We start from the raw sequence: 15,688 nt of genomic DNA, 5'->3' as shown, positions 1-15,688 counted from the left end.
TACCTATGTTGACTTTGGCGCACGTTGAGTTGTTCCTCTCTCCCACAATGCACTTGTAAACATCACCTTTTCTGTCATCTGCTGTCCCATCCCAAGGTGCCCCCACCAGCATCCTGTTGAGATTTCTTTATTTCATTAAATGTATAAACCACTTGACTATAAAAATAAAATGAAAACTCAAAGCGGTTTACAAAAAAACCCCTCAATAAAACACAGTTTAAAACAGCCATTCATAACATTCAAATAATAATTAAAATCAACGGTAAGCTAAAAAAAAACATGTCAACATTCTGGATAGGCATGTCTAAACAAAAATGTTTTCAGCAGGTGCCGAAAATCCTGCCTGATGCCATTAAATGATTTAAAAGTCACAGTAACATGAAACCATGCCAACATTTGTATATTGTTTTCTGGAGTATTGTGGCATAATTTTGCAGGTAAAACATGGTTCTTTGCAACGGGAGTTTCACATGGAATTAGGAGCCATGGGTTCATGTCACTGACTAATTCTCTGGCTTTTAAGGGTTATAAAAACACTGTCAATTGCTGCACCCCATGCAGCTTTTTAGGAGCTGCCTCAGAAAAGAGGAGAAGGAGGCAGAGGCCCTATCAAGCAAGTAGCTATCCTCCTTATTCTAGCACTGTCTCTGTAAAATGGTAGAGTGAATGTGCTGCATTACCTCACAGGATTGTTGTGAGGGAAATCACATCTTGCAAAAAAAAGAAGAGTCGTTTGGATTTATTTTTTTTAAGCACTGTATTACTATTACTGTACTGAAAACTAGATGATGAACTGTGAAATTTGGCAGGGCAGAGTTGGATGGAGGTTGTGCAGGAGAGAGAAAGGAAGGGAAAAGAAGAGGGAGGCCCATTTCTCTGCATTTTCTTCCTCCTGCTCACTTTCCCCCTCTCTCATTCCTCCCCCCACCCTTCATTTTGTCCATCCCCTTTCCCAGGGGGTCCCAAACACTATTCTCACCACCTCATCTACTCACTCAATGACTCTGGAAAGAAGCTGGAGAAAGGAAAAGGAGGCATCCCCAATACATTACTGGCACACCGACCCCCAAAGTGTTGGCTTTGGAGAACCCAGTTCTTGGTTTGGCGGGGTGGATCGAAAGTGTTTCTGACACGCTGCCCCACTTTCTCACTGAAGGCAGTCCCCCCAAGCTCAGCAGCCCCATCGCCCACTCTGAGATGCCTTTTCCAAGGGAAACAGTGATCATGTTAAGCTTTGCATCTGATTCCTGGATTCCTCATCGCCAGCAAGCTCACAGATTCCTCCTTCATTTTGGTAATATGATGGAAATATATTATGGGGAAGTAGGGCATTCCCCACAGTTTTCCTCTGAAGGTACTGCCTGGGATTTAGCGTATCACCCCAATGTTTTATCATATTACAATATCTGGAGGTATCAAAAGATGCAACTGCGTGTCAGCCCCACTCCTCATCAGTGAGATGAATTCAGAAGGTCTGGTTGTTCACTGGGGCGAGATGGTTTGAGTATATAACACCAATCCCCCACATGATGATCAAGGGTCTGGAAACTAAGCCTTATGAGGAGTGCTTGAAGGAACTGGGTGTGTTTAGCCTGGAAAAGAGGAGACTGAGAGGAGATATGATAGCCATCTTCAAATATCTTAAGGGCTGTCATCACAATGGAGGAGGGAGCAGCTGTGGTTCCTGCAATGCAGGCGGCTGAACAAGATGATGACCTCTTAGGTCCCTAACTAACTCTACAATTCTATGATTCTACGCAGTTTTAACAGTGTGGATAGCACCAGCAGAGAATGACAAGCATTATCTTCAAGCTGAGAAACCTTTCTACACCACAAGAGAAGGCCTGGATCAGTTGGCAAACCTTAACCCACACTGAATCCCATTTTCAGGTCAAAAGCTCAGGTCTCCCTGTGTTATGTACTGAGTTGAATAGGATCCAAAATGCAGCAGTCTGATTGTTCCTAGAACAATAGGATTTAGAATGCAACAGCCTGATTGGTCCTAGAACAGTAGGCTCCATAATGCAGCAGTCTGATTGGTCCACAGAAGCCACCCAATCCAGCTCCAGGTGGAAGCGAATCCGCGACCTGATTGGCTTACAGGAGAATCCTGGAATGAGCCAATCACGTGAGGCCCATTGTGTATATAAAGCAGACATTCTGGGGGAACTTCCATTCCTCCTCACCACTATGAGCTGAATAAAGAGCATGGAATCCACTTTCAACTCCAAATATATTTCACCCTGATAACATAAATTCATGAGACATCCTATTTCCAACTCCCCCACAGCATCATTTCAAGCTAAGGAGGCCAGACATCTGGTGAACCCATTCAGCAGGACAGCCTCCATGTGGCTCTGAGCCATCAGGGGACGCTCCAAACACCCACCAGAAGCTATGGCGGCTGCACACAGAGGCTCTTCTTGAGTGCCTCTGTGTTTCATGTGATCTTTGGACCCAGTTCCCTGGCCACCCTTAATGGCAGCATATGGAAGTCTGGCATATACTGAATTTCTTCTCCATCTGTGAATTATTCTCAAGTGCACGAGTGCTGCCAACAGTTCCCTTTTGTTCTTTTGTTCTTTAACAAGTCCAGCGGATGTACAATTGGGGAAATCATTGGTGCAGCTCGGAATTTCCCTTTCTGATTCAGGACTGACGCGGGACTGAGGTCTGGAAGCCAGAGAAGAGGTGGAAGCTGCCTCAGAGGAAAGGCAGAAACGAGCAACAGGGGGCTGTTTTTAGACCTGCATTTAGGCCTCAAGGGTGTGGTGGGGGAAGACAGATTTTGAGGTACCACACGTTGTCAGGAAATCATTGCCTGTTTCATTCCTTCCATCCTTGGCCTCAAAGCCAAAACCTTCATTCAAATAGTCTCCCCGCACCCCCTGCCACTAGAAAAGGAACGCTGAATGTTTCAGCACATACCCTAGTCTCTGTAAAAAATTTCCACTCAAAATCGCCCCTTAGAGATATATCTAGAGATGCTTAAGGAATCATCTTTATCATCATGATCATCATGACTATTTCAGTTTATTACCTGGGTTATTGACCACTAGGTTCTAATGTTATGAGAGGGGGGGAAAGCTTTTCTCTAACCACTTTCTCCATGCCATGTGTAATTTTATTAACTTCTATCATGTCACTTCTTTTTGGCCTTTCCTCTAAATTAAAAAGTCCCAAACGTGGCAACCTTTCCTCATGGGAGAGTCGCTTCATCCCTTTGATCATTTTGGCGGCCTTTTTTCTGAAACCTTCTCCTGCTCTACAATATCCTTTTGGAAGGGAGGCAAGCAGAACTGCACATAGTATTCCTAGTGCAGTCGCACCATAGATTTATATAACAGCATAATGATATTGGCAGTTTTATTTTTCAAATCCTGTCCTAACAACCCCTAGTTCAGATCATTTTCAGAGCTGGCGCACACTGGGGTCAGCAGACCCCAATATTTTCCCAGGACAGACATCCAGCTAACTAGCCTGTAATTTGAAAGGATCCCTCCAGTTTCCTTTTCTAAAAATTGGTGTTACACTGTCTTCTTTCCAGTTCTCAGGTGTGGAGGCTGATCTGAGGGACCAAGTTACATATTTTTGTTAGATGATTAGGAAATTCACGTTTGAGTTCTAGGGTGGATTCCATCCGGACTTTTGTCAGTTTTCATTGTGTCTGTTAGGCCTAGATTCATCTTATCACCGCTATCTGCCTCAGTTCCTCAGACTCCCTTCCTGCACAAGTTAGTTCAGGCACTGGGAATCTGCCCTAGATTTTCCACTATAAAGACGGATGCAAAAAATTCCCTCAATTTTTTCCCCAACCTGTGAGAGGGTACAGGCATACTCCACCCCATGCCTTGGCACTCAAAGTGCTAATTTGCCTCCCTCCTTTGGAGCAATATAACTGCCCCCCCAACCCCACAAAAAATATATTTGTAGACAGAATGGGCCTAAGACAATTTGCTCCCTGTGGTGGAGCAGGAAATCCTCCACTCACCACTCACCGCCCATCAAATTGCAGTGTCAAAGGCTAGCCAAGTTATTTTGGCACCTGAGGCCTAAAGATAATCCCATCAGCATATCTTCCCCTCCCTGGCAGCAGTAAAAATGCAGCACACTTTTATGAAATAATAACATCTTAAAATTTAAAAAGTAAGCAGCAAGTATGCTGCCCTTCCATAACACTGGAAATTAGTCAAAATAAAAAAAATCCTTCCTGTAGCACCTTAAAGACCAACTAAGTTAGTTCTTGGTATAAGCTTTCGTGTGCATGCACATTTCTTCAGATACACAGATGTGTATCTGAAGAAGTGTGCATGCACACGAAAGCTTATACCAAGAACTAACTTAGTTGGTCTTTAAGGTGCTACAGGAAGGATTTTTTTTATTTTGACTATGGCAGACCAACACGGCTACCCATCTGTAACTGGAAATTAGCTGCCTGAGTCAGTCAGCTCACTTTGTCTAATAGTAGGGCTGGCCCTGGAAGGACATGTCTTCCCTCAGGTTTCTGGATAATTGAACAAGAGGCTGAGGCCGTGGTTTTAAGCTTCCACGTACGTGTAAGTTTTGGTGGCAATCTATAAAAAAGAGAGGAATGGTCATATTCAAAACAGCTATTGCAGGTTAGGTTTAACCAGCCTTGACTTACCATTTCTGCCCCTGGGCTGTGTACTGAAGGACTTTGTACCCAAACTGGGCTTCCTGTGGGCCACGGAAGATCTGAGGTCTTTTCACATCAATGTTAAATGGAGTTCCAAACCCTTGAATGATTGAGAAAAGGAGAGAGAGAAATTGAGAGCATTTTTACAAATATATATACACATATTACTTACATTACTGTCACCTGATATGTGGTTTTTATTGTGAGATGCTTTTAGCACTCAAATGAAAAGGCAGGATAGAAATCTGTTTAAATAAATAAATGACACAGATTTGACCCACTAAGTGACATATATTAAACATATAATTAAATAAATGACACCTTTTTTGTCCTCGTGATGTTTTTCCTACTGGCGGTGCTGGTTGTATTGCTACTGCTTTGAAGTCTGTTTTGCTATCTGTTTTTGGTCTGCATTATATTTCATGATTTTGTTCACCGCCCTGAGCACTTTCTGTTGAGAATGGTGTAAATAATAGTGATAATTATGGTGATCTCGTGGATTGCAATACCTCAGGTTTCATAAGAATGAAGGTCACTAGAGACGCTGTAATACAGTATATGGTTTTATTTATACATACGGGCCGAGTATAAAATTGAAAGGCTCACAGCATTAATACGCCCACAGACACTCCAACCGGCCACTATTAGGTTTGAGAGCAGGGGCTCTCCAATGCCATTGCACTGGATTCTCACAGCAAACAAAACCAGGTCTTTATGTCTTCCCAGCTCCACCTGCAGATTAGACTAGTCCTCCTTCTTTCACACGCACTTCCACTTTGAGGTGTGCTCAGTACAAACATCACTATTCCGCACCCGGGTGGGAAATACAGCTTGGATTGAGAAAATCTGGCCAAAATGTATCATGAGCAGAAGGTCATGCAGAGGATGCATAACCCACAAGAACTTTAACGGCAGCAAACTGAACGGAAAAAGATGCTGTGTGGCAGGCTGCAGACAGCACTCCAGAACTAGAACCAAAAAACCCATGGCCTGCCTGAGTAAGAGTCGACTCAGGCACTTCCTAGTAAGGTAAGCCAGAAGGGCCAATATACACTATGCTGGCTAGGGAAGGTACATATTGGCTAGCACTCAGGCCGTCACCAGGAGTGTGTTGATTTATATTATTTATAAGGTAACCCAAGCATTACTGAACCATTTTTCTATATGACATCCTCCAGATTGTCTCATGGAAACATTTAAAAAAACACACACACACACACACACACACAGAGAGAGAGAGAGAGAGAGAGAGTGTCAAAATATTACAAAATTACCCCCCCCCCAAAGCAATAAAAGTAATAAAATAAACGTCAACAAGACTCATATTCCACAGGCAGAAACAAATACACTGTAAAAAGACTCTTTACAAAACCCCAAAGAAGAAAGGGTTTCAGTCCTCAGGAAGGGATTTCCAGAGCCAAGGTGCCACCACAGAGAAGCCCCTGCTGCTCATACTCATCAAGCTAACCTGAAATAGGGTGTGAGTTGGAACTTCCTCTGAAGACCTTAATGGCAGTGGAAGCTAGTCCACTGGGACAACTGTGGCACAGCTCTCCCACTAAAAATGTCAAACAGGGTTTTTTTTTTTAAAAAAAAAATTCCTCCTCCAAAACTCAAAGCCACACACCACTTCTTGTCCCACACATTTTATACTTCCTTGAAGTTACAGAGGCATTTTTGTCCATCTTCTGTTCTCTGACCAATCAGCTCTCTGCATCACTCAGCCAGTCCTAATCCAGAAATATAGCTAGAGGTCCTTCCTATCAGTCTCTAAACTGGAAAACCGTGTGACTGATCAGACTGCCAGAAAGTCGGCCCTAGTAGAAAAGCTCTTACTCTGTCTGTTGCTATGGGACTTGTTCAACACAGCCACTACAACAGATGTAGCAGATGCTTCAAAAGCAGCCCTGTGCTTGCAATAGCCTATCAGAATCATACACTGCTTCTGAGCATGCTCAGAGCTGTTTCCTTGAAAGCCGCAACCCCATAGTCACCTTTGACTTGACATAACCGTCCAGGGGTCCTTTACCTTTTTTAGAGTTGTTTCCTTGAAAGCCAGAAAAACAACAATCCTATTTTGAGGAGCTGTGGGGCGGGGGGTTAGTTTAGTATTTGTTTTGTGACAGACAGACAGGCAGACAGAGAGAGAACAAGCAAGCCAGCAATTATGAGTCTCTTTCTATAGCAAATACCGTTTTTATCATTAAATCACCTGACGTTATGAACCCTGTACATGAACAGAGATTATTCTGCCACATTTTCAGGACTGAGTCAGGAACTGCAAATATGTTCTGCTATGTTCTGATGTGTCCTGGCTCAAAGGAAAGAATCTCCCCCAGCCCCTGGGTTGGAATTCTTTGTTTTTTGATGGGGGGGGGGGAGAAAAGTTTTGGATAATGAATAGTTAAACTGATTTTCCCCCAGAGGTTTTTTTTGGGGGGGGTCTGCATGCAACGGGAATAAAATTTTCCTCGCATTTATATCTGTGGTTTTTTTTTTGCAATGGGTGAATACATGGATTCAGAAACTTATGTCATCTGATAAGGCTCAATTTCCAAATAAGAGTTGTGGAGTCAATCTTGTCTGAAAATCATACTTGAGCCCTCGCACATGGACCCTCTTTCCCTCTCCATAGATGTGCAGAGAATCTGGCGGGTTGTTTTTTCAGAGAGGAGGAGACAGTAGCACTCTGCACGTGTAGAACGGCACACTTTCCTAAATAACTGTTTTACAAGTCCTACTGGGATGAAAACGGCAGGGTTAAAAATTTCAGCCCTACCAGGTCAAAATATTTCCAGCAGACACTGCTTGGAATAAGAGAATTGTAGAGTTGGGGGACCCTGAGGATCATCTAGACCAACCCCACCTAAAATGCAGGAAGGAAGAGCAACAAGGGATTTGGAGAGTGAAAGAAAAGAGCTATTCTAAATTCACCTATCTCTTGCAGGTAGTAGACCTGGAAGCATCATTTTGGTTACTGTTTGGGGCTGCAGTTTTGAGTGGGGGGTGTGTGTGTGTTCTTCAATCGCCATCCCTCTCCAAAACTGCACCTCCAAAACTGGATGAACCACTAATTTGGGGGGTGGTTTGATACAGCCCTATATGAAAGCAAGCATTATTTCCAGAAAACAGGATCCAAATCATTTTTAGAATATATACCGGTATTTTCCTCTCTTGTGATCAAATTTCAAACTGTAAGCTCCTCACAGGAGGGACCTACCTTATTTTTTGCTTATGATTTGACATATGTGCAGTAATTGTACTAATTATTAAAAAAAATTAGTCCATAAACAAACAACTTTGTGGGCTGAAACCTGTTTCTACATGTCGATCACAGGAACTTGGGCTCATGGCCTCACACCAGTGATTCCCAAGGTGAGTGGTACCATCCCCTGGGAGGCCGTGGGATTATTTAGGGGAGCACAAAGAGAAATCGTGGTGCTGGTAGGGTACCATCAGACTTTGAAAAACTGGTATCACTGGATCATCAATTTTGTTCAATTATTTAACTAAATTGTTGTAATTGGATTTTGAATAAATGTGCAATTAAAGTGGTACCTCGGGTTAAGAACTTAATTCGTTCTGGGGGTCCATTCTTAACCTGAAACTGTTCTTAACCTGAGGTACCACTTTAGCTAATGGGGCCTCCCGCTGCCGCTGTGCTGCCGCCGTGCGATTTCTGTTCTCACCCTGAAGCAAAGTTCTTAACCGGAGGTATTATTTCTGGGTTAGCGGAGTCTGTAACCCGAAGCGTATGTAACTCGAGGTACCACTGTAATGGCTAATGTTTTGAAGTTGTTGTTGATAGCCTTCTCTTCCATGAATTTGTCCAATCTTCTTTTAAATCTATCCAAGATGGAGCCCATCACCACCCCCTGTGGGAGCAGATTCCATAGTTTAAGTGCACGCCAGTGGAAGGACTTCCTTTTATCCGCCTTAATCTTCCAACATTCCACTTAACTGTCAAGTCTGGGAGTTCCCCTCACCCTTCGGTAGCTCACAGATAAGAATTAACGAGCAGTTGATAGATTTATAGTCCTTTTATTACAGCATCATGTTGCAAGCACAAACAGAAAACCTTCCGCAAGATCAGTTGCCTACTCTGAATCCTCCTTCTGACTTCCGCAGCAAGGAGCGCCCCAATGGGAAGTTCCTCCCCCTCTCAGCCTCCTATGTTCTCTGATACGTTTGGACCTCTGAGTCCCTGGGGAGGGGGATTTCCACACACTCTCAGTTGATGTGTCTCCCAGCTGCCCCCTCCCTTCTGGATCTCTTGTCATTATCTCATAGCTGGGTAACTCCTCCCTAATCTGTTCAGCTTCTGTGTCTATGTATGCCTCTCTCTCTGCTTCTGAAAATGCTGGAGGTAGGTGTGGGTGTGGGTGTGTGTATTCCCCCTCCTCTTCTGAGAGGAATTGATCTGCCTGCAACTGCATTCCCCAATCTTCAGATCCAGACCATTCCCTGACGTTAACTGAATGTCCACGAGTTTGTGGAACCAAGGGGGTGGTTGCTCAAAACAGTTTGGGAACTACTCTCTCACACAGACCTTCTACCGCCATCTGCCTGCTTTGCATCTCCTAAACTTACGGCCATGTTGTTGGGAATGTGTGTGCTGAGGAGGGGTGAGGTTTCTTTGCTCAAGAAGAAGAAAAACGATCTAATGCTTGCAGCTGCTAAAACAGCAACCCACCCACTGCAGTCCGCCATGGCACAGCCTTATGAGCCAAAATTCCAATCCAACTTTCACAAAGTTCCCAACAAATTTCGTCCGTTTCAAGTTACCGGCACAATCCCACATCCGCTCAGCGAACACACTCTGGAGGGAAGGGAAGGCCAGGAGCAAACGTGGGCCAGTATTTGAAATTTGGACAGAGAGTTTATCTTGGCCCTGCAAAAACAATGTTTACCCTTCTGGATGGCTCAGAAAGACTTCTCTGTTCTCCTCTGGCAGGTAGTCGTTATAAGAAGGATTAAGCTGCGCCTGAAAATCTGTTTTCAGCCCTACAGCCCAGGTGCATTTGAGACAATAGTAAAAATGGCAGTGTTCCTAATCGTGTGCAGAATGCCTCACTTTCCCCCTTGTCTCTAGCCATGGATCACTCTTTTACACACATCTGATATCAGGGTAAAGGCAGTGGTTTAATTTGTAAAATGGAGGGGAAGACCCCTGAATGATGTCTATCTCTGCCGGTAAGGAGATGTTGGAGGCCAGCAAATCCACCTGCACATCACTATCTGACATTATTATTAGTAGTAGTAGTATTTTGTTAAATTGGAAGTATTAATTTATGCTGTAGTAATTTTGTTTGTTTACTTTATGATAGAATGGTTATGTTGTTTATTGGTCCTGTGTATTTGATTTTGTAATTTTTCTATATTGATTTCCTCTGTTTATTTTTATTACTTTGTTCCCAGCTCCAGGATCGAAAACATTCAATAAAGAGTGAGCTATAAATACTGCCAATAAATAAATAAATGACCTGAAGCCTACAGAGCAACCATACTATCTTATGAATGTAATCCTGCTCTCCAATTGCTGCAGTTACTCCGTGGCAAAGGAAACGAACTCTTACACGCTGGAAACCTGGGCTTAGCCAACAATACATACATAGCTGATTGTTGGAGGGCCTTCATACAAATTGTACAAATTTCTTTCCATATGAAAATGAGTATTAATGTCCCTAGCATTCTGCCTGGGGCAAAAGATAACATGGAAGCTGTCGAAATCTATTTGTTGGAAATAAGTGTGCCAGTGTTTTGCTTTTGTCAGCAAGGAAGGAAGAAAAACAGAAGCAGGTAGCGTCAAAGTCATCATCACCAGTATCTGAGGGAGCGATTTCCAGAAACGGAGGTCAGCAGCAATAGTCCTGCCCTCCCAACGGCAGCTCAGAATCTGGCAAAGCCCCGGAGAAAAGAGCAAAGCGTTTCCTGGCTCGCAAGTGGATGTGTATGGAAAGGGTGTCGCTGTCCGTGCCTCTCGCACAATGGCACCTCTGTCTGTCGCTGCCCCAGATTCCAAATGCCAAACGGAAACAAGCAAAGCAATCATGGACTGGTAGAAGCTGAAATATATATATCTCATATCATAAACTGCGGCTTCTTACTTATGGAGAATGTGCCCGGCAAACCTCCACTACAAGTTCAAAAGCAAACCTTGCTGTTTGTACCGTGTAGCTTGGCCTTTGCCAGATGTTTTGGACTCTTCACTGGGGCTGATTGGAGTTGTGGTCCGAAACATCTGGAGGGCACCAGGCTGGCTGGTGTAGTTCAACCACTGGTGGAGAGGGGAGGGAATCCAAAAGTCTAGACTCTAAGGCTCACATTCCCCTTTACTGGGAAAGTGAGCACAGCCTTACAGTCTAGACTTCTGGATTCCCTCTGCACACTCCCTGCGTTCCCACTGCTGTGTTTTAAAAAAACCTGAGTTCACACGATGTTATCCAGAATTCAGGTGTGCGCCCTATACTTTGCTGTAATGTTGGATACATTGTTTCTCACACCGATTTAGGGGTTCCAGACCTCCAGGTCTGAGCTGAACATCTCCAGGTGTGCCTGGCCCCCTCCAGGTGGCAGGTGGAGGTCTCGAATCTCCAGGTGGGTGAGGGGCATTTAATAAATATAAATATTAAGAAGACCGTGCGTGCAGCTTGCAAGCTTCGGCCCAACAGGAGTTGGCTGCAGATTGTAGCATAGACACTCCGGGAGTGGAAGGTCAGTTCTCCTTTGCTCCCTCCCCCGCCGTCCCTATTGACCTGTGTCTCCAGGGCCTGCCCTGTGACATCACCAGGTGCTGCCCCTATATCTCAGGTTTGGGCCCTGAAATCTCAGGGTCTGGGAGGCTCCTAATGTGGAGTCCTGAAGCCATTCCTAATTCATCTCTCTAGCCATAGGGTCTTTGCATAGGTTCAGCGCCGGCCCTACGATTAGGCAGAGTGAGGCATCTGCCTCAGGCGGCAGATGCTGGGTGGAATGGCGATGAGGTGTGGGAGGGCAGAACAGCCATAGTTTGCTGTCACCACTACCATCACTGATGCTAGTGATGTGTGTGTGTGTGTGTGTGTGTGTGTGTGTGTGTGAGAGAGAGAGAGAGAGAGAGAGAGAGAGACTGGGAAAAGGATACTGCTAGACTTTTTGTTTTGTTAGACTGCTGTCTTTTTGCCAATTTAAAATACTTTTTTTTTTTTAAGAAAAAGGTACCAGGTTCTTTCTCCTCACAAATCCCAAAATTTTGGTCTCCTCCTTGCTTCCCAGAGATCTCACATGAGCAGTCAAAATGGCTTATTTTCTCCTGTGGTGGGTGTAGCAAAAGCTTTGCAAAGGAATCATAGCCCACAAGCATATTTTAGGAAACACCAATTAAAGGGGGCGAATTCAAACCAATCTGTCTTGCCTTTGTCTTGGAATATTGACTAGAGATGGGACACAATGTCTTTATTGAGTTCGCCTTTAAAGGCAAACCTACCAAATTTGCATTTTTGTTAAATAATGCACAAACTGAAACACAGCCAGCCTTCAAAATTTGCACTTCTCTGAATTTTGCAATGCAGTTCTCCAACAAAGGAATGTTTGCAAAAAAATGCATGTTAGGTAAAAGTATGTATGCATGAAAATGAACATATTAGTGAAAATAACATACAAAAAATATTAGGAGAATTTGTTTTCAAAAACATGCACATTAAAGTGCATACAAAAATGTTTATTTTGCGAAATCCACACTCATTCTCACAGCTCTGAATTTTGCAACGCCAAGTAAAGAGCAATGCAAAGTAAAGTGTGCATATAGTACTGAAAATAAGATACTAAAGATTAAACATTATAGAGGGTTACTTTGCAAAAAAAAAAAGAGTGTATTAGGTAAAATTGCATACAAATGTGCACACTGGGGAAAATTCGCACTTAAATTTTCATTAGGACTTGGTGTTTCTTTTTTAGATCACCCTAAACTGATGTGGAAATCTGAAAAACGGAATTTAAGAATGGAAAATTTAGAAACCAAAATTTGCAGATTCACCTTTCCCTACATTCTTCCAGCAGCTAAGAGGTCCAAGGAACAGTTATAGGCAGTTCAAACACATTACATTGTTGGTACAACCGCTTTTGGAATACTGGGGACAGTTCTGGTCACCTCTTCTCAAAAAGGATATTGCACAGTTGGAAAAAGTTCAGAAAAGGGGATGGAGCAAATCCCTTTGTGAAGAAAGGTTGCAGTGTTTGGGGGCTTTTAATTTTATTGAGAACGTGAGTATGAGGTGACATAACAGGTGAGTAGAAAATTACACTACAAGTCAAGAACATACAATGAAGCTGGATCTCAGAAGATTCAGGACAAATAAACGAAAGTTCTTCTCCATGCAGCACACAGTTAAACTATAGAACTCCCTCCCACAGGAGGCAGTGATGGCCACCAACTTAGATGGCTTTGGAAGAGGATTGGACTAATTCTTGGAGAAGGAGGAGGAGGAGGCTATTAATGGCTACTAGCCAGGATGGCTATGCTCTGCCTTCATTGTCAGAGGCAGTACAGTGGTACCTCGGGTTACAGACGCTTCAGGTTACAGACGCTTCAGGTTACAGACCCTGATAACTCAGAAATAGTACCTCAGGTTAAGAACTTTACCTCAGGATGAGAACAGAAATCGCACGGCGGCAACGGGAAGCCCCATTAGCTAAGGTGGTACCTCAGGTTAAGAACAGTTTCAAGTTAAGAACAGACCTCCGGAATGTTTTTTTCCCCTAATGCAACTGATTTCTCTGTTTCTGTGAGCAAAATTCTCTGACGTGGGGGTGTAATGTTTGTCAACATTAGCCTTGAGTCAAGTCCATTGTTAATCCTGCTCTCTATTTAGACTTGAGGCAGGCAAATTTAATTTATTTATTTTCCTACACTTAACCCCCCACCTTTCACAGGAATGCAGGAAGCTGCATAACACTGACTCAGACCTTCGGTCCATCTAGCCCAGTATTGTCAGCACCGGCTGGCAGAAGCTCTCCAGCTTTTCAGGCAGGGCGAGGATTAGCAATACTTAACACTGGCAAAGTACAATATGAGAGAAGAATCCCAGAATCCTTTGCAACGTTTCAAGGACTTGCTGTTTTTCAAAGCCTTGGCATTGTCAATAGATTTGGGGGGAGGGAATGGGGGAGTGGAGAACAAGAGGATCTGGTGGAATAAATGGAAACCAAAGCTACCTCCTTTCTGCCCTCCTGGCTTGTAGGAAGCTTCAAAAACAAGCTTGCTAAATCACAATGGGTGCTGCAAAAGGAAGGCTCTCAAGAAGCCTGCAATATCCATTCATAAAAATATAAGCTGGTTAGCAGCATCTCCAGAGCTGGGAGCGGTCCAGAAATAGTCAACAGAGAGAAAGAGTAAGGCGTGGGAAGGAAAGAGGAAAAACAGATTGTAGGGACCAGAGGAGGGTGGGAGACTTGCTTGAATCATGTCCTTGAGATGGAGAATGAGGAGGAAAGGGCTATCGATAGCTATTAGGCATGGTGGCTGTGCTCTGCCTCCATCACTGAAGGCAGGAATGCTTCTGAATATCAATTGCTGGAAACCGCAGGAAGAGAGAGGGATCTTGGGCTTGGCTCCTGCTCGCAGATTTCCCATTGGGGTATCTGGTTGGTCACTGGAAGAACAGGATGCTGGACCTTTGGCCTGATCCAGCTGCCTCTCCTTACGTTCTTATGAGTGGGGCTGAAGTGGCCCTGCCTGTGTCTCACCTGGAACACTTCCTGCAATCAAATCCATACAGAAAAAATCCTCCTACACAGAAAACCAGCATATTATGTGGTGGCGGCGGCGCTGGGAGTCTAGCCTTGCGATGCTAGTTGTTGAAAAGCTAAATTTCATCCAGTCACATGAGTTCCCACACACCTGTAATCTGAAGTACATTTACAGGTGAAGTACGATTAGGATTATTGGCTGAGGTTGGAAGCTAGGGAAATAGAGGCATGCCCTGCTCTGTGCTGAATCCAAAGCAGGAGGGGAATGTGGGCAGGGGTCTCCTAACAACTCTCAGTACCCTGAACAAACTACACTTCCTAGGATTCTTGCGGGGAAGCTGTAACTGTTTAAAGTGGCATGATATAGCTTTAAATGTGTAGGTTGGGAAGGACTCTTGCCTGATAGCCTGGAGAGCTGCTGCCAGTCAGTGTCAACAATACTGGGCTAGATGGGTCAGTAGTCTGGCTAGGGAAAAGGCAGTATTATATATTCAGCGATCTGTGTTTGCCTGAGCTTGAGTCTGGACTAAGGATCCTGAGCTCCTGTGTTCTGATTCAATGCATGATGTCCAATCACAAAACATTCCAGAATTTGGGCCTCTGCCATTGGTCCGTGAACTCTGAGTCGTGATTCGCAGCTTGGAAGTTTAGACAGCCAATCACGTAGGGAGTGGCCCAGGCTTTCAGAAATGTATATAAGCAGTTGCTTTGCCCCTGTTTGCCAGTCATGTAGTTCAATAAAAGGTTCTTGCTGTTATCACTGCATCTTGCATGTCTTAAGAAGACATCTTAAGGCAGCCCTGTTCAGGGAAGTTTTTAATGTATGATATTTTAGTGTTTTTTGGTTTCTATGGAAGCCGCCCAGTGAGGCTGGGGAAACCCAGCCAGATGGGCGGGGCACAAATAAATAATTATTATTATTATTATTATTATTATTATTATTATTATTATTATTGCATCGTGGGAACCCACCTACACTTCAGGCAGCTTCCTTTGTTCCCATGTAGTACAAAGCAAGTTCTTACTCCCAGTAAGATGTTATGGGTGCCATTAATGGGTGGAAGAGTAGGAAATGAGATGGATCTGACCCCCAGGGACACAATCCACCTTCAGAAAGTTCTTCCAAACAAGCCCCTCTGAAATGAACAGAAGTTGTGCAAAACTATTGATGTGCAATGTATGTAAGCCCCAGAAAAGAAAAAGATCTGGGGTGATTCCTCCTGACCCCAAGGCTCAAGAAGCCCCTTGGAAATGTAGTTTTGGGGAAACATAGAACAAAGTTATTGACAGTCCCAATGCAATAAA

At 43.9% G+C, this 15,688-nt stretch overlaps 1 protein-coding gene across 1 annotated transcript in view; it reads right to left on the bottom strand.

Moving 5' to 3' along the window:
- Window positions 1-15,688, bottom strand: part of ITGA10 (integrin subunit alpha 10) — a 52,037-nt gene that overhangs the window by 33,614 nt on the left and 2,735 nt on the right. Inside the window, exons 2-3 of the mRNA XM_082203893.1 lie at window positions 4,646-4,757; window positions 4-113 (exon numbers count right to left, since the gene is read on the bottom strand). Of these exons, the coding sequence (XP_082060019.1) occupies window positions 4-113; window positions 4,646-4,757 (222 nt within the window). The remainder of the gene's footprint in view (window positions 1-3; window positions 114-4,645; window positions 4,758-15,688) is intronic.

The sequence above is a fragment of the Podarcis vaucheri genome, assembly GCF_965113315.1.
Source record: "Podarcis vaucheri genome assembly, chromosome: 16".
NCBI classification, from domain to species: Eukaryota; Metazoa; Chordata; class Lepidosauria; order Squamata; family Lacertidae; genus Podarcis; species Podarcis vaucheri.
The sequence above is the reverse complement of the archived record's forward strand: the minus strand, read 5'-3'. Positions and strand labels throughout refer to the sequence as shown.